The following is a 20343-nucleotide window of genomic DNA, read 5'->3' on the forward strand; positions in this document are numbered from 1 at the left end:
GCGAGTGTGGTCAGAGGCCTTTGGTGCGCTTACACTTTGCTCAGGTGGAGGTACTGTTTTCAGCAGGAGTTAGTGATTTGAGGATCAGTGTCGGGTGTTTGGAGGTTGACATGCGGGTGGATTTGGCGACTGCATGTGGTCTTTTTCAGAATCGAGCAGAATGTTTTTTTGCAGTTGGGAGACCAGTGGGATATAGATGGGGTTGGATTTGCCGGTTGCAGCTCTCTTTTTTCGGATGGCAATGTGCCTTTTCTCCTCCCCCCCACATCCTCCCCCACTGGGCTGGGAGTGCTGAGACGGGAGATGGGAGTGCTGTGAAGACCGGCTGGCTCACTGAATAAGTGAGGCTAGGTCGCGGCCAATCTCCCTGCACTCGCTGGCTCTCCCATCGCAACTGTTTTTGTGACCCTGTAGGGCCTGTCCCACTTAGGCGTCATTTACGCGTCACGCAGATGGCGCGCGAAGGTTTTGTACATCTCAAAATCCTGGGCGCCACATGCGACCGCGGGTCACTGCCTACGACACCACGCACCATGCGCTCGTAATGCGCACCATGTGCGCATCACTTGCACGTCGTGCGTCGTGACGCGTAAATGATGTCGCGTAAATGACGCGCTCAAGTGGGACAGGCTCTTGTGTTATCCGATTGACAAGAATTTCAGGTTACAAACACCTCTCAGGGATAAAACATTTTGCTAATCTGCAGGCTGCCTGTACAGAAAGGCATACGCACACACTCATAAACTAACTGTGCAGACGTGCGGACGTACCATATGACCAAGAACTTGAGAGGAGGCGGGATTTATGTTTTGCTGCTCACAAGGGGGAACATGGGAGTTGGGATCAAGTGTAACCCTGGAGGAGTTTCAGGAACTGAGAAGCATGCTAAAAAAAGGAAATCAGGACGGCAAAAAAGGGGACAAGAGATAGCTCTGGCAGATTTTAAGAAAGATGGGGTGGGAGATTGCAACTTTCCCTGTTTCAATGAATGCAATCAACCCGGCGTGCACAATCAAATAAGATCCTACAACTTTAGGCTGTGCATGCCCTACGCAAGAAGAAGATATGAAAGATAATCCCAAGAGCTTTTATAAGTACATTAAGGAAAAGGCCCGAATTGGGCCACTCAGGAATCAAAGTGGTCAACTCTGTGTGGAGCCACAGGAGATGGGCAACGTCCTCAATGAATATTTATCCTCCGTTTTTACCACGGACAAAGACAGGTGGACCAGGGAGCCTGGTGCAGTTAATAGAAGTGTCTTGAGCGCAGTCAGTATGACATTCGAGGAGCTGCTGAAGGTCCTAACATGTATTCAGGTAGACAGATCTCTTGTGGCCTGATCAGATATATCCAAGGACACAGAGGGAAACTAGAGAGGAAATGACAGGAGCCTTGGCTGAGATTTATGTCATCATTAAATACAGGAAAGCTGGAGGGTAGCAAATGTTGTGCCTCTATTTAAGAAGGGTTGCAAGGAAACACAGGCCAGTGAGTTTAACATCTACAGTTGAATGTTAATAGAGAGTATTCTGAGGGAAACGATATACATGTATTTAGATGGACAGGGGCTAATTAGGGATAGTCAGCATGGTTTGTACGTGCAAGATCATGTCTCAAGAATCTGATTAAGATTTTTGAAGATGTGACCAAAAAAGCAGTCTGAAGACGGGTCTTGATCCAAAACGTCACCTCCCTTTTCTCCAGAGATGCTGCCAGACCCGCTGAGTTACTCCAGCATTTTGTGTCTATCTTTGGTTTAAACCAGTATCTGCAGTTCCTTCCAATATATGTTGGTATTTGTTACTCCAGCTTTCTGTACTATCTTGCATGATCGTAACATTCCCCTTGGTTACGCTGGCTATCTCTACTACACCTCCACTGCTATCTCAATTGAAATCAAGGAGCATTCCTAGGAATAAGCAGACTTAAAAATGCTATTGTGTAAGGTAGCATGTCAATCGGCATACTCCACGGCCCATTGCTTCAACTATTAAAATAACACAGAGGACTGCACGGAGAACGTCAGAGGAGAAAGAGGAGTGACTTTGTGACTGCTTGGCGTCAGAAGACATAGTGATATTTGAGGACTCTGTAACAGACCTGAGCGAATACACCATGTTTCATTTCGACTACAATAAGAAATGCATAGAGAATGTTTCCCACCAAGACCATCAAAGGTAGACAAAACTGCTGGAGAAACTCAGCGGGTGAGGCAGCATCTATGGAGTGAAGGAATAGGTAGCGTTTCGGGTCGAGACCCTTCCTGAGGCTTGGATGAACCAGGAAGTCCACAAATGACAGAGAAGAAGTTCTCGGGCATTCTAGGCTGGCAATACAGGGTCACATAAGACGTCCAGGTACGATCTCGATAAGGCCGTCAAGCAAGCGAAGAGACACTTCCAGTCTAAACTGGAGGATCAGAAAAATATCGGTAGCTGCAGCATTGCTTGCATGCCAATGTTTCATAAAAGGAAAAGCCAAGTAGTAGCTCAAGTGACAGCGAGGCATCAGTTCCTGGCCAGCTCAATATCCCCTATGGTCGTTTTGAAAAGGAGAACATTCTCAGGCTCCCGCAACCCCCAATGGTACTGGAATCTCAATCACCAAGGCCAATGTGAGAAGTTCCTTCATGAGGGAGAACCTACACAGAGAAACTGGCTAGATTTGGTATGAACATCTTCAATCTCTCATTATTAAGGTCCAAGGTCCCCAGCTTTTTAAAAGAATATAATAGAAGCATAGAAAAATATACGTGCAGGACTAGGCCATTCGGCCCTTCGAGCCAGCCTACTGGCCTTGCTCTCATTGTGATGAAAGTCCAGGAGCCTGAAAACTGCGATCTCCAGGTTCAAGAACAGCTTCTTCCCAGCAACCGTCAGCCTCTTGAATACTGCACAACACAAAGCACAACTCTCTCAGCAACTATGACTTACTATGGACTTGTTTTGGTAACTCAGTTTTGCACTATTATGGTCTGCTTTCCAAGTATTACTGATTATTGTTAGGGCGGTGGATGTTGTCTACATGGACTTTTGTAAGTCATTTGATAAAGTCCCTATTGCAGGCTGACACAGAAAATTAAGATGCAATGGATTAACAGTGACTTGGTGCTACGGATTCAGAACTGGCTTACTGATAGAAGATAGAGGGTTGTGGTGGAAGGACAATATTCAGGCCGGATGTCTGCGACTGGTGGAGTTCTATAGGGATCTGTGCTGGGACATCTGCTGTTTGTGATGTATATATATCTATATATCTATATCTATATATATATATATCTATATCTATATCTATATATAATATATGTGACTTGGATGTATATGTAGACAGGTTGGTTAGTAAGTTTATAGATGACACCAAGATTACTGGGATTGCAGATTGTGGGGCAGCCTGTCAAAGTATACAGTGGGATATAGATCAGATATAGAAATAGGTGGAGAAATGACAAATGGAGTCTAAACCGAGCAAATTTGGGGTGTTGCACTTTGGGAGGTCAAATATAAAGTGAAACTATACAATGGCATGGCCATTAATGCACGTAGGGATCTTGGGGTCCATGTCCACAACTTCCTGGAAGTGGCAACACAAGTAGATAGAGTGGGAAAGAGAGCATATGGTACGCTTGCTGTCATAGATCAGGGTATCGGGTAAAAGTTAGGAAATCATGGTGCAGCTTTATAGGACTTTGGTTCGGCCACATTTGGAGTATTACGTACAGTTCTGGTCACCCCGTTACAGGGAAATATGTGGAATATTTGGAGAGAGTGCAGAGGAGTTTTACCAGGATTACCAGATTAGAGGGTTTTAGCTACAGGGAGAGGTTGGACAGACTTGGATTGTTTTCTCTGGAACGCTGGAGATTGTGACGAGACCTGATAGAAGTATACAGAATTAGGAGGCATAGGTAGCGTAGGCAGTCGGAACCTTTTTCCCGGGATGGAAAGATCAAATACTTGAGGGCTTAACTTTAAAGTGAGAGGCAAAGTTTAAAGAAGATGTGCAGGGCTGGTTTTTACACAGAAGGTGGCGAGTGCCTGAAACGCGCTGCCGGAGGTGGTGGTTGAGGCAGATACGACAGTGGCATTTAGACTTTGGGATAGGCATGTCTATATTTGCAGGGAATGGAGGATATAGGGATTATCTGCAGGCAGATAAGGATTGGTCTCGGCATCATGTCCAGCACAGATATTGTGGGCCGAAGGGCCTGTTCTTGTGCTGTATTGTTCTATATTCGATGTGCTATTAATTTATTGTCATACATTATTGTCTATTTATTTGTGTTATTGTATTACTGTGTCATTGCATTATTGGGCCTATAAAGTAGCATAAAAGTAAGAATTTAGACACAAGGAGCTTCAGATGCAGGAATCTTGTGTAGAACCCAAGACTCAGTAGGTCAGGCAGAATCTATCTCTAAAGGACATGGATAGGTGACGATTCGGGTCGAGACACTTCTTGAGACTGATTGGGAAGAGCGGGAAGGAAAGCTGGGATAGATGTGGGGGTGAGACAAAGCCAACCATCTGAAGAAAGATCTCGACCCGAAATATCACCTATTTCTTTTCTCCCGAGATGCTGTCTGACCCGCTGAGTTACTCCAGCTTTTTGTGTCTACCTTCCAACCAAGTGACTGTTGGATAAGGTGGGGTGCTGCCTAAAAATGGAGAATTTAGTGTTCGAATTCAGAGCAAGAAATAATTTCATTGTTCTGTTATACATGACAATTAAACACACTTAACTCTTGAATGGACTTTAGTTACTATCCTTCTAACCTAATTTCCGCAATGGGTTCAGACATAGAAAATGTGTTGTTTGAATATGTATAGAGAAATTTTAAAATTTAAAAAAATCATTCAGCATTTGTGGAGAGGAAAACAGAGTTATATTTCAAGTAATAGCCTCTCGTCAGAACCAGGAATTGGTGGAAATAAAAAACGTTTTAAGCTGCAAAGGAAATGTGGGCTCTAAATTAGAGAAACATTATCTGACTGCATTTAGCGCTGGGGAATAGAGGACTTGCTGGAATATCTCATTCTGATAAATTGTTCTGAGGACAGATTTTATTCTGGTTACCACGTTAGAAGGCACGTCATGAACTTGCAAAATTTTGAAAAAAACCCTTATTCAACCCATGAGTTTGGCATTTGAGTGTGTTAGAGGGAGGGAGAGGGACAGAGAAAGGGAGAAGAGGGGGGACAGAGGGGGGACGGAGGGGGGGGACAAGGGGGGAGGGAGAGGGGAGAGGGAGAGGGAGAGGGAGAGGGAGGGGGAGAGGGAGAGGGAGAGGGAGAGGGAGAGGGAGAGAGAGAGAGAGAGGGAGAGGGAGAGGGAGAGGGAGAGGGAGAGGGAGAGAGAGAGGGAGAGGGAGAGAGAGAGGGAGAGGGAGAGGGAGAGGGAGAGGGAGAGGGAGAGGGAGAGGGAGAGGGAGAGGGAGAGGGAGAGGGAGAGCATGCATGCTTATTGGGATTTACAGTCACATAATGTGTACACGGGTGTACGCGGATTGTGGTGATCAAATCTCAATTAAAAACTGAAACTTCATTATGAAGTCATGGAAATTAACCATCAAAAGAGCAACAAAATTAAACCTTTTTTTCCCATTAAAAATATTGCCAAGATTATACAACATTTACTGGAGGCTAATTGGGATATTTGTCAAACTCCACTCTGCCAAAACTTAGCAACTGCAGGGCAGAAAGCAGCTGATTTAATGTCAGTGAGGTAGTGCACTATTGCACATATATTCATATTTCATTTTCCATTTAATGTGGTAGATTTCAATGCCGGCATGAACTAAGTCTTTCCATATGCCTCTAGATCTTATTACAAAGAGAGAGAAAAATCAATCAATTCAATCTGTTGTGAGCTTCATGTTGTCATATCACTCATTCACTTGTGAAGACAGAAAGCTTAGACCATACAAAGTGTCACCTACAGAATTTCCATCAGACTTGTTTAGTTAACGGAATTGATGGATTAACCTCTCCACTGTGAAACTGCCTAAATTGGTGATCAATGAGTTTCAATGATGGACTATTCCACTGGGAAGGTTTTTTTCTCCCCCTCCTTGAATTAAATGTCATTAAATGTCTATTAAAGCACATTACACATGCTAATACCTGTCATCACTTCATTACTCGACAGTACTCTCAGACCATTGTTAGACTATGCTGTGGCCTACTTAATGCTTATATTAGTTGTCAAAACCAGTTAGCACAACATAATATCGCAATCCTATTCCTCCCTGCTGTGTATCCATTTACAAAAACTGTAATCATTCCAACACATAGCATTCACACAAGACATTACTTCATAATGACAATCATTTGGATCATCTCAACTTGAGTCAATTAAAATTCTCTGAATTTAGGTTATAACTTTAATATTTTTAAAGATGTCGGACTTTAGTAAAGGCCACGATTAATACAACTTTTAAAGCTTAGACAGCTCCTCTTTAGTTTCTTGAGCTGAAATGTAACTATTGTTTAACTTACATCTGATTTTATATAAGCAGCCAAACTTAACAGATCAAAAAATGTAACCAACGAAAACAGTTCAATTTGCATGACATATCTGTGGACATCTTCACAGTGCATTGCATCCGGGTGGCTGGAAGTATCATCCGGGATGCCTGCTTCACTGGCCATTCCCTTTTCTCTCTTCTCCCGCATAGGAGAAGATACTGGAGCTTCAAAGCTCGGAATGCAGACTCAAGAACAGCTTCCATCCACAGTTATCAAACTCCAGAACCAAGTACCTTTTTCACACCCCATTCCCAGAGCAGCTGCTATGTAATCTTACATTTTATCTCTACCTCTTTGATTATTCTGTTAATATTCTGTTGGACTACTCAGTATTGCACTACAATCATGCAGCATCCTACTGATTGCACATCACATTATCATTGTATTTATCACTGTCTACTTTGTGAGTTTCAAGTGAGCAAGAAATTTATTTGCATCCTGGGTGCATGTGCCAATAAACTAATCTGTATCTGTACATGGTTGATAGAGCCATGGAGTGTAGATTCCTACAGAAGGAAGGATAACTTACTGCATATATATGGCAATTAACAGATACTCACGTCACTATGAGGACTTCCACTTTATCTGCTTTCTACCTCCCGCAGGCGCCTACAAAATTCACCCTCCCCCATCTTGCATTTCAAAGAAGCTTACTGGTGCTCTGTCTAGAAATAATGGATAGACACAAAATGCTGGAGTAACTCAGTGGAACCTGCAGCATCTCTGGATAGAAGGAATGGCCAACGTTTCGGGTCATTACCCGCCTTCAGATTGAAGAAGCATCTCGTCCCAAAACGTCACCCAGAGTCTGAAGAATGGTCTCGACCCGAAACATCATCCATTCCTTCTCTCCAGAGATGTTGCCTGCCAACCCGCGGAGTTACTCCAGTATTTTGTGTCTGTCTTCGGTGTAAACCATCATCCGCAGTTCCTTCCTACACATTTCGTCCGGAAATAATGGATACTTGGTTCAAATGTGATTGATGATATCATTCTGGTACCCAACCAATAATTCCCAGAGAGACACAAAATACTGGAGTAACTCAGCGGGTGAGGCAGCCTCTCTGGAGAAAAGGAATGGGTGACGTTTCGCGTCGAAACCCTTCTTCAGACTGATGTCAGGGGAAGGGGCGGGACAAAGATAGAATGTACTCAGGGACAGTAAGACTAGTGGGAGAACTGGGAAGGGGATGGAGAGAGAAAGCAAGGGCTATCTGAAGTTAGAGAAGTCAATGTTCATACCGCTGGGGTGTAAACTACCCAAGCAAATTGTGTGGTGCTGTTCCTCCAATTTGTGCTGGGCCTCACTCTGACAATGGAGGAGGCTCAGGACAGAAAGGTCAGATTGGGAATGGGAGGGGGAGTTGAAGTGCTGAGTCACTGGGAGATCAGGTAGGTTAAGACGGACCGAGCGGAGGTGTTCAGTGAAACGATCGCCGAGCCTGACCGGCGAGACCAAGAGCAGGCCTGGCGATCGATGGGCTGAACACCTCCGCTTATGGGAGATGGGTTATGGGGAGAAGGCAGGAAAATGGGGTTAGAAGGGAGAGATAGATCAGCCCATGATTGAATGGCGCAGTAGAGTTGATGGGCCGAATGGCCTAATTCTGCTCCTTTCACATGAACTATGACAATGTAGTTAATGCTGTTCGTAAAATTTCAGATGACATCAAATGTAGTGGAATATTGGACAGTAAGGAAGGTTATCTTAATTTCCAACAGTCCTTGCAAGTGGTCACATCAAAACACAGTATTGTGAAGAAGTAACCAAATAGCTTGATAAGGGCAAAGCCATAAATGTTGCTGATGTGGGTTTCAGCAAGGCATTTGAAGAGATTCTACATGGTAGGCTACTCTGGATGATTAGACTGCACGGGGTCCAGGGAAAGCTAACCAACTGGATGGAGAATTGGTTTCATGGAAGGTAGTAGATGGTGATGGTGGAAGGGTGTTTTTTGGACTGGAGGCCAGTGACTAGTGGTGTGCCTCAGAGATAGTGCTGGGACCATTCCTGTTTGTGGTTTATATCAATGATTTGGATGAGAATGCAACAAGCATGATTAATAAGTTAGCAGGTGACACTAAAGTGGGTGGTATCGTAGATAGTGAGGATGGTTAATCAAAAATTACAGCAGGATCTTGGTCAGTTGGACAAGTGGGCTGAGGAATAGTTAATGTACGTTAATGTAGATAAGTGTGAGGTATTGCATTTAGGGAGGTCAAACCAGGGCAGGATCTTCACGGTGAATGACAGAGCTCTGGGGAATGTTGCAAAGTAGAGGCATAGAGGAGCCAACACATGGTTCCTTGAAAGGGGTGTCACAGGTAGATAGAATGGTCAATTGGCACATTGGCCTTCAACAGTCAGGATATTGAGTATGGAAAAATAGACAAATGCTGGAGTAACTCAACAGGTCAGATAGCAACTCTGGAGAAAATGGACAAATTACTTTTGGGGTCACGACCCTTCAGACTAATTGTAGAGGGGAGGAACTGGAAGCAAGAAAATATTAGGTCTGTTGAAGGGTCTCAACCCGAAACGTCACCCATTCCTTCTCGCCAGAAATACTGCCGGTCCCGCTGAGTTACTCCAGCATTGTGCGTCTACCAAATGATTAGGGCCGGCAACAGACGATGTCATGCAGGGTGGTTCCGATGGGTCGATTGTTAACTAGGGATGGTGTGACCCCAAAGGGGATAAACCATGGACGACATTGAGAAGGTGAAGAAATATTTTCGGTCTTCACTAGAGAGTCAGACTGGCAGTTTTGCAGCCTTGACAGGGCGTAGGTGCCATCATTTCCTAATGCTTTCTATGCTCGATTCAAAAACGGAATCTTTGATGTTGCTTGCTGCACTTCCACAGCTACCATGACACTGTAATCTCAGTCACAGATCCTTCATGGCATCGGAAGTTATCCGGCCCTGATGATGTACCTACTGCCTGAAGATTTGTGCAGATATCTTCAATTGCTCAATGCGTTATTCCCTTATCATGTATCTATACACTGTAAATAGCTCCATTGAAATCGCGGATTGTCATTCTGCTGGCTGGTTAGCACGCAACAAAAGCTTTTCATTGTACCTCAGTACACGTGACAATAAACTAAACTGAACTACAATCTGAGGTCCCCACATGCTTTTAAAAAGGTATCCACATTACCGGTGCCCAAGAAGAGCAAGGCGAAGTGCAGAAGAGCAAGAGCATGGTGTCTGAAGAAGGGTCTCAACCCCTGAAACATCACACATTCCTTCTCTCCAGAGGTGCTGTCAAACCCGCTGAGTTACCCCAGCTGTTTGTGTCTAACTTTGGTTTAAACCATCATCTGCAGTTCCTTCCTACATAAGGTGACATGCTTCATTGACTACCAGCTAATGTCCATGGTGATAAAGTGCTTTGAGAGGTTGGTTATGACCGTGTGCGGACGTGGTGTCGAAGGACGAGAAGTCGAAGCAAAGAAGTCGAAGCCAAATAGCCGAATGGAAACTAAGCCGAAACGCCAACAAACCGAACGCATACGAAGCCGAAACGCCAACGAACCGAAAGGGCGGGACGGCGAAAAGCCTACTAACAGAAAGGCTGCGACGCCTAAAAGCAAACTCACAGAATGGCCGCTCTGCCGAAACGCCACCTAACCGAAAGGCTGCGTCGCCTACAAGCCAACTAACCGAATGCCACTCTGCCGAATGGCTTGTGTGGGAAAATGACCCCCACCGTCCCATCTCCACCAGCCAGTGATGTGATGGACGCGGGGGTCTGGAACAAACACTGACAATCCCGTCCCCCCGGCGACGTCATGTCGGATATTTGACTTTTCGTCAGAGCGGCATTCAGTTAGTTGGCTTGTAGACGACGCAGCCTTTCGGTTAGGTGGCTTTTTGGCGTCCCGCCCTTTCGGTTCGTTGGCGTTTCGGCTTCGTATGCTTTCGGTTATTTGGCGTTTCGGCATTGTTTCCATCCGGCTGTTTAGCTTCGAATTCCTTGCTTCGGCTTTTCGTCCTTCGATGCCACGTCTGGGTATCAGTTATGACGCACATCAACACCTTCCATAGTAAAGACCTGGACCCACTGCAATTTTCTCACTGACTGAGAACATCAACAGGGGATGCAATGTTGCTGACTCTCCATTCTGCCTTAGCCCACTGGAACAATAAGAATATACATATCAGGCGGTTGTCCATCAACTACAGTTCGATGTTCAACACTAACATCCCTTCTAAACCTTTAACTCAGAGAACTGAGTCACTGCTTGACCTCTATCAGAATGAACTGGCAACACTTCCTCCTTGATGAACATGGACACCACAAGTCTGTGCACTCTGCCCACTCCTCTACTCTCTCTATACCGATGACTGAATAGTTTAACTCAGCTCCAAAGCCATTGTAAATTTGCTGACAATATCACCTTCGTTGGATGAATAACAGATAACAATGAGTCAGAGTACAGGAGGGAGATTGCTAATCAGATGGAACGGTAACAGACCAATTCTGCCCACAATGTTAGTAAGACCACTAAGGAGCGGATTGTTGACCAGGAAGGGAAAGTTGATTATCAATGAACTTGTCTTCATTGATGAGACATATATCTCTGAACATCTGTCCTGACCCAGCACACTGAGGCAATCACAACGGATGCTCATCAATGCCTCGACTTCCTAAGAAGATTGAATTTCTACAGGTAGAGTGTAGACTGACTGGCTGCATCATGATATTTTGGCAACTCAATTGTCCAGGAAAGAAGGAAGCTGCCGAAAGTGGTGGACATTGCCCAGTCCATCAGGATTATTGACCTCCCTACCATCGAAGGGATCTGCAAGAAGCGCTGCCTCAAGAAGATAACTAAATATCATCAAAGACCCAAACCACCGATAGTTTCACTGTTGAGTGAGCAGCTGGGAGGAAGCTAGGATAGGAGAAACATGAAACATAAACGTAGTCGATATGGACTTCAGCAAGGCCTTGGATAATGTTCCACATGAAAGGATGCCCTGGAAGGTTAGATCGCATAGGATCCAGGGAGAGTTGGCTGACAGGGTACAGAATCAGCCTCATGGTAGCACGCAAAGGATGGTGGTGGAATGTTGCTTTGTCAGCTGTGACTAGCACCTCAGGGATTAGTGCTGGGCCCATTGCTGTTTGTCATCTATATCAATGATTTAGATGAGAATGTACTAGGCATGATTAGTAAGTTTGTAGATGACACCAGAATAGGTGATATTGTAGATTGTGAAGATAGTTATCAGGAATTATAGTGGGATCTTGATCAGCTGGGCAAGTGGGCTAAAGGAGTTTAAATCAGATAAGTGTGAGGTGTGCAATTTGGGAAGTCAAACCAGGGCAGGACCTTTACATTATGGCCCTGAAGAGTTTTGCAGAGGGGATGGATCCAGGAGAACGTACTGAAAGTGGCATCATTTTTAGATAGGGGTGGTGAAGAAGGCTTTTAGCACGCTGGCCTTTATTAGTCAGGAAATTGAGTACAGAGGTTGGGGCTTTATGATGTAGAAGACATTGATGAGGCCACACTTTAAGTATTGTGTTCAGTTTTAATCACTCTGCTTAAGGAAAGATGCCATGAAACTGAGAAGAGTGCAGAGAAGATTTACGAGGATATTGCCAGGATTCAAGGAGCTGAGTTATACGGGGAATTTGGGCAGGCTATCATCACTGATAGGTTATTTTATTATTGAGCACTGAATATTTATTTGTTGTATTGTTGCATTAATGTGTTTGTAAAGCTGCAACAAGTCACAATATCATTGTTCCATTCTCTTGCCTATGACAATCAAACACTTTTGACTGAAAACCTCCAGAAGGTGGTGCCCTTGCTCTGATACTTTTCAGCATTAGTTTGAGCAACACCCCGGCCAAAATGTTGTGGAAATGTGTTTATGTCGATGATGTCTGCTTGCAACTTAGGCAAAAACCTTTGCAAACGTGGAGAACATATTGACAGCAGTCCGAACTGCAGTGTTCAATCCTCGCAGAACTTAGAAGAGTGCAGCACAGAAGGGTCGAATGGCCTACTCCTGCGCCTATTGTCTATAACCAGGCCTTTCGGCCCACAATGTCTGTGTCGAACATGATGATAAGTTAAACTAGTCTTCTCTTCCTCCATGTGATGCATATCCCACCATTACCTGCATGTGGAGGGTCACTGTGGTGAATGTTTATGTTAACATTTGTTATGTGTGTTCCATTGCTTTTTATTTTTTATGACTGACTTGGCAAATGAAATTCCTCGAATGTTGCAAAACATAGTTAGCTAATAAAGTATTATTGTGATTGATTGATTGTGTGATATCCATGTGCCTATCTAAAAGCCTTTTGAACACCATTTAATGAATCTGCTTCCACCACCACCCAGCAGTACTTTGCAGGCACCTGCCGCTGCCTGTGTAAAACTTGCCTCGCACTTCTCCTTTAAACTTTCCTCCTCTGAACTTCAAACCATGCCCACTCGCCTTTGACATTTCCACCCTGACTGTCTACACTATCTTTCCCTCTCATAATGTTATATAATACTTCCAACAGGTCTCCCCTCAACCTCAGGCACTCCAGAGAAAACAATCCATGTTTGTCCAACCTCTTGTTATAGCTAATGCCCTGTGATATGTTAATACCAGGCAGCATTCGGGTAAACCTCTTCTATGCCCTCTCCATAACTTCCAAATCCTTTCGGTATCGAGGTGACTTGAATTGTACACAATACTCCAAATACAACCTAACCAACATTTATAATGCGGCAAAATGACTTCCTGACTCTTGTATTCAATGTCTTGACTGAAGAAGGGAAGCATAGCACACCAAATCTGGATAGCATTGTACTAGAGACCAGTCATACGATAGCCTGACAAGGGCATATTTGCAGAATTGTACCAGACGTGTCCACTCTGGATAATGTCCATCTCCACCCTAAGGAGGCCCCATTCATAGTGGCCCACGTTGATGTACAATTGGCAGGTCGGCTCCAATATTTAATTCAGACTCCATATAATCTCACAGCATTAACTCAAACTTGAGCAATGGGAATTGCACCTGATTACCACAAACAGGACAATCTCCAGATAATGCAGCCATTGGGGACATTGTTATTACCCACATTACACTCCAAAAAACAAAGTGCCGGAAGAACTCAGAGGGTCAGGCAGCATCTGTGGAAAGAAATGGACAGACAACGTTTCAAGTCAGGACTCTTCTTTATACTGATGGGGAGTATAGGGGAGAAAGCTCGAAAGCACGAAAATTCTTTGTATCCACTTTGTATCCACTTTGTGTCTTTTTATTAAGATCAACATAATGCTAGATTAAAACATCCTGCTTGATCAGTAACACATTCTCCACCTAAAACATTTATTAATTTCTGGATTGGGGCTCACTATGCACCATCTACGCAGATACTCAGTATCTGTCAGTTCTCTTGAGGGGACCCTCAGCTCTATCACACAGAAATACAAGGGCTGCAGGCACAAGGCAAAGCAACCGCATGCAAGTACCCCTTCACGTAATGCACTATTCTGGCAGAATTATATTTTTTCTTCACTGGTGTTTCAAACTGCTGGAAACTCCTACCTAACTACACTCTTCAGGGGCACCTTTACCAAAAAGATCATAGTAATTCAAAGAAAATGGCTCATACCACTTTCACAAGGGCAAATAGGAATGTATTGCTCATGATCACATACACCCATGAAATAAAAATGGTTCATTATAGTAAAGATCCAAGCTTGCAATTTGGGAACATTGTTGGCAGACAATGTGATTTTTACCCCCTACACCCTGCCCTCGCTTCAGGTATTCTAGAAAAAAAATTGGAAAAATGCAGAACACGATTCTCAAAACACCAATAAAAATCCGTGAATGCCTTACAGCAAATCACAAGAGGAATTGAATTACTCTATGTCAACTTGCACCACAACACTGGTAATAAATGAACAAGCTGCCAAATCCATTCCCCACAATCATGAAATCTCTTGTATTATCAGTAGCGTAAACTAGAGGCTCTGACTGGAACACTTTGCAGAACAACTCTGGTAGAATTTGTCTGTAAAAGTCACACTGATAATTTTAAACTGAGCTCTTGAAACTGTTCCTTATGATTGTAATGTTTTTAGGGAGCAGCAGTTATTTTCAAGTTAAGAACAAACCAGGGGGTAATGGTAATTGGAGAAGGGTTTTGAGAAAAATTAAGTATGAGGTACATGATATGTTACAGTGTTACCTTCCATGCCATGGGAAGCAACAGCATAAATGGCAACCGCAATTGTGTGTAACGGCATCTGGTTTACCACTGGCACTGGATCGTCCCAGTTCTGGGCTAAGAGGATTGACTTCTGTCAGGTTTACACATAGATGAACACTTCACACAGCCTGCTCAAAAAAATGTCACTTGCCTCAAGTGATATAAAGACAAAGATCCACAAACGAGGGAATAAAAAAAAGGCAAACAACAAATCAGGAGAAAAAAAAAATCTAAACCTCTGAATGAAACGTGAAAAAAATTTGCTTCGAAAGCCTATTCTGCATTGCGAATGTGCCTGTGTAGCCATGAATTATTCCAATGGACTAAAGCTGTGGCAGACAGTAGGGATGATTGATAGGGTATTAATCAGAAGATGCATATCAAATTCAAAATTTGTTCTCGAGCATACCTCTAATGGTAAATTTCATGTTTACCGAGCTCACCAGCAGTTTGTCCAATTTATTTCTCAACATACTACCCATTCATCAAAAAGCAAAATGACTTAACTCTCTCCTCTAATTATCTAACAGGATAGTAGAGACTTTGACCATGTTCCACCGTATTATACTTCGGATGAGTAAGAGTTAATTCATGCTATGTACTGTACATAACCATGAAGCAAAAACACACCATCATCTGCCCCACTGCAGAGGTTTTTAATATTTCCATGCAAAGATTGGGCTGATCCTCTTCAGGCAGTGAGGACTATGTGCTGCTTTAGCTGCTAGCTCAATTTAATGTCCAAATTCTGCTGTTTATTCTTCTAGTTGAACTGCAAATGACATTACAATATCCGAATTTACCTCAAAAGGTATCATGGTTATCATTTATGCAAACTCATCAACCAGATAACTCAAAATGGGGGGAAAAAAAGTCTGAAATTAAAGAGACATTATGCACTCAGTATAAAATTCTATATTAATGATTACATTTTGATATCATCAATGGTATTTCAAATTCTGGGCCTCACGTATATCTTAATCCACTTGCACAATATTCTTTTAGAGTGACAACGGCTTGATAATAATGTCAACTTAGCATTTATGTAACCATATTTTTAAAATCAGGATATTTTTAAATGCCATCTCACAATCTGCAAAGCTCAATGGATCTCCCTGCCTTCTCTTAACTACTGCAACTCAAATACCTGCTACCCCTTTGGGACACTGAAATTTGAGCTATTCCTGGCTGCACAGAGAGCTTCAGAGACACAACAGACGCCACCTTCAACAACAGACTTACTTCCAGTCACCATGAAGGGAGCTTTACATCAGTCTGTAACAAGCGGTCTTGTAATCAGACTAATTCACCAACGGCAAAACAGGTAGAAACATCAGAGGAACCAAAAATTTACATGTTTCTAATCAATAGGAGGAAGGAAAACCCCCCATGTGAATTGCTGTGGTACAATTTCCCTCCACTTCAGTCTATTCAATCCGAGCATCAACAGTGATATTTAAACCCAACCTTCTTCACCCAGCAAGATCGCAGCAATGGAACAATTAAGTTTGACACCAAATTACTGACATCTACATTGAGGCTGCAAGCATTTCTCTCACAACAGCTAAGTCATGAAGGAGTTATTTAGCGGATACATTTGGCTCTGTCTCATACCTGGATCATTTGACTGCAGTTAGCAATTCATGACCAAGCCCTCTTTAGATATTTAGTACAGAGAGACTGAGGATAGCAGAAAATTTTCAATCGACAAAAATCATCTACAATAAAGTTAAACAGACATTTTTACATGGAAATACATGCCATGCAGCAGAAATAATGAATGGCTTTTATCTCTATGTGAAAGGAAAATTTGGAACATTCATAAAAATATTTAATTAAACAATAGCAACAAATCCATCCTTGACAACTACTTATACTTCAAGAAAACTCCACAAAATAATCATCTAAATACAGGGCTAACAACGCAAACATTGCAGAAAATAGGCAGAAGGAGAAAACGGGGTTTAGAAAATAAAGCAGAAAATGCAATTAGATTTTAAAAAATCAAACCATAAATCACTTGAATACACCAAGATGAAGTCTCACATCCAATCATCCCTGAGAAAGGGCAAATCCCTCTTACCTTATTGCACCTGCAGATAAGTGACCATAGGAGCCACTGGTGGAGGAGCTGCTGCGGGAGTTATTGAGGATGGTGACCAAGGAGTTGGGGGAAGTTCTTATCATCGTCTGAAGGTCAAAGTTGGGATCAGACAATGGGGATATAGACAGGGTGCGCTTTCGGCTTGGTCTGGCTGTCAGCCTTGGACTGGGGAATCGGCAGCCTGTTGCATTAAAGAAAAGAATTAGAGCAGAGTACCATGTAGTATTTCATGTTCAAAATATCCATTTATTCATCATGCCCAAGTAATGTGCAGAAGGATGCTCAAAAAATGACTTTCTCTGATAAGCAGCTTACTTCTCACCTGTGATCTACTGGCTACAATTGAGAAAAATTAGAAAGAAGGATTTATCTTCCACTATCTTACCTCAGGGGAGCTGTGTTTATTAATGTGCAAGCAAAATGATAAATTGCTAAACAAAAAGAAAAGGCTTCTATGTATTGCCCCTCTCATTTCTAGTGATTTATGAATCTGACGGCTGCTTAGACATTCACATCATTAATTCACCACAACCAGTGAGACAGTGGTTCAGTCCTGCACCAGGAATAAGGAAACCTTCAGAACAAAAGTTGACTGTATAGAAAATACAAGTTGAGAAATTTCAAATTGAATATAAATAGTACAGTTTTATGGCTACCTTCAGCTGCTCAAAGGGCACCTTTTAGGGCGGCACAGTGGCGCAGCGGTAGAGTTGCTGCCTTACAGCGCCAGGAGACCCGGGTTCGATCGTGACTCCGGGTGCTGTCTGTACGGAGTTTGGACGTTCTCCCCGTGACCTGTGTGGGTTTTCTCCGAGATCTTCGGTTTCCTCCCACATTACAAAGACGTACAGGTTTGGAGGTTAATTGGCTTGGTATAATTGTGAATTGCCCCTAATGTGTGTAGGATAGTGTTAATGCACGGAGATCGCTGGTCGGTGCGGACTCGGTGGGCCGAAGGGCCTGTTTCCGCGCTGCATCTGTAAACTAAACTAAACTAAAATGGAACATGTATAAAACAAACAAGATGTCTTTTATGCTTGTTCACAAAATGTGTGTGACCAGAGTAATAATTTAACTGTGGTTCATAGTCAGCTGTAAATGAGGGCTGAGCACATTAGGATCACATTTCATCTGTCCAAGTTGCAAGTGAATGTGGGGGCAGGAGCTCGGGGGAATTTTCATTCCATTTTTTTTGCATCTTAAAATGATTAAAAGAACATTACCGAATTCCTATCTCTATAATCTCCATCACTAATAGGGTAACAAAATGTAAGATAACGGAGATTCGCTGGTAACGGAGGCAAATTAAAGTTCTGGGATGAATGACTATAATACCTTATGTTTGTAGCTCTAAGAATGTAGATGGGGTAGGGTGGGGTGGGGTAGGGAGAGATGGTGCACGTTAGGATGAGGTGGGGCTAAGAAGCTGGGCCATGTTGATGTCGCCCAACTCCTTTCAAGAAACATGACAAAACCCGTTCTTGTGTAAATGCCAGATTAATGGTATGATATAAAAAGAAACGCTGTTTGACCAACTCGTGGATCTAATCAGACTAAACTATGACACCACCCCTTTATTGGCAATCAAATGCCAATTCTGTTCCTGAATTACAAACATGTATTTCTTTTTTCATAATTCGCATAATTCTTTTTCCATTGTATTCATTCCACTCAATTATCAAGGAATGATATTAAACAGATTTTCAAAACAAAAATCAAGAGTATATACTCAAACATGAATTTGGATCGTGAAAGATTCTTAGTCTTTGCTGGGTAATATTAGCAGAGGTTTGCCAGTACAATATGAATGAGCGTAAAATTCAAACAATTTTCTTTCTACCCTAATTAAGCAGGCTCCGAGTATCCTGTCCTTTATAAATTGGATGGAAAATGCAGACATTATGAATTTAACATGAGACAAAAGCATATTACTAGTGGCATTATAATTAAACTTCAGACTAGAATATTAAATTTCTCAATGTTAAGGCAAACAAAGCAGGTTTTTCAGCAAATACCCAATATTAGCAGTTGCATTTTTTTATCAGTATCCATTTAAAGATTTTCACACTGTATGCAAACATTAAAATTTACCTGAAATTCACCATTTGTATAATAAAATTAGGTGCTTAACAATAATCATTTTATCACCTGCTCCTCTTACAATTAAAATTAATCCAAAGTTTTATGAAGAAGGGTCTCAACCCAAAACATCAGCCATTCCTTCTCTCCACAGATACTGCCTGTCCCACTGAGTTACTCCAACATTTTGTGTCTATCTTCCGATGTAAACCAGCATCTGCAGTTCCTTCCTACATGAAGTTTTATGAATTGTTTCCATTTTCTAGAGTGCATCCTTAAAGGCCAAAAGAGGAGTTTCTAAACTATAGTTCTAATTAACCTCAATATAAATTCCTCATATGTTGCAAAACATACTTGGCTAATAAAGTATGATTATGATTATGATTAAATCCCAGTAGGAACCTACTGGGCGGCACAGTGGCGCTGTAGGGTTGCTGCCTTCCAGCTACAGGGACCCAGGATCGATCCTGACTGCAGGTGCATGGAGTTTGTATGTTCTACTCGTGACCTGTGTGGGTTTTCTCCAAGATCTTCGGTTTCCTCCCACACTCCAAAGATGTACAGGTTTGTAGGTTAATTTGCTTGGTATCAATGTAAATCATCCATTGTTTTGGATTTAGTCCACTGTTGAGTAAAGGTTCTTTCAAATGCACTTTATTATAATGGTTATATGATAATGATCTCAGCAATGATATATAATCTCAGCCTCAATTTATAAAGATGTGTATTATTTCTCAGTGAATGCTCTCACATGAAGTGGCACAGATGCCTTTGAGGGAAAGCGAGATGTAGATGGGAAACAAGACTCCAAATGAATGTTGCAAGAGGGTGATGGAGCACAAGGAAACCTCTGGCAATGATATGCAAGGCCAAGTGATGTGCTTTCTGCTGAAAAAATCTATGCAATATTAGACCTCTTAACACCACATCAGAAAAACCATGGATGTGATTTTGCCCGTTGCAAAGCCAAAAATTGAAGGAAAACAGAAGTGAACCTTGTCTGGAGGATGACAAAACACACTGTGAGAGGGCAATTCATGTCACCATTGGTAAAGGGCAAAAAAACAGAGCCAGGCAAAATATTTGATATGGTTAATGTGCAAAACAACATGGAACAGCTACTTTCCAACAACTATCAGGTTCTTTCAGTCGTTCAGGCATGACATTTCCTTTACCTACCATTAAGGTAAACGGCGAATAATTGAGGGCCAAAATCTGATGCCTGGGGTACTCCTGGAGTTACAACCCTCCAGCCTGAAAAACACTAATTTATTCCAACTATTTGTATAGGAAGGAACTGCAGGTGCTGGTTTATGCCCAGGATAGACACAAAATGCTGGAGTAACTCACCGGGCCAGGCAGCATCTCTGGAGAGAAGGAATGGGTGAAGTT

At 42.6% G+C, this 20343-nt stretch overlaps 1 protein-coding gene across 2 annotated transcripts in view; it reads right to left on the reverse strand.

The window, feature by feature from the left end:
* The window catches only part of gli3 (GLI family zinc finger 3), a 380662-nt gene that overhangs the window by 72482 nt on the left and 287837 nt on the right, over nucleotides 1-20343 (reverse strand). For both annotated transcript variants that reach the window (XM_033019985.1, XM_033019986.1), the window contains exon 7: nucleotides 16852-17053. In XM_033019985.1, coding sequence (XP_032875876.1) covers nucleotides 16852-17053 — 202 coding nt within the window. The remainder of the gene's footprint in view (nucleotides 1-16851; nucleotides 17054-20343) is intronic.

This window comes from Amblyraja radiata, chromosome 4, assembly GCF_010909765.2.
Source record: "Amblyraja radiata isolate CabotCenter1 chromosome 4, sAmbRad1.1.pri, whole genome shotgun sequence".
Taxonomy (NCBI): Eukaryota; Metazoa; Chordata; class Chondrichthyes; order Rajiformes; family Rajidae; genus Amblyraja; species Amblyraja radiata.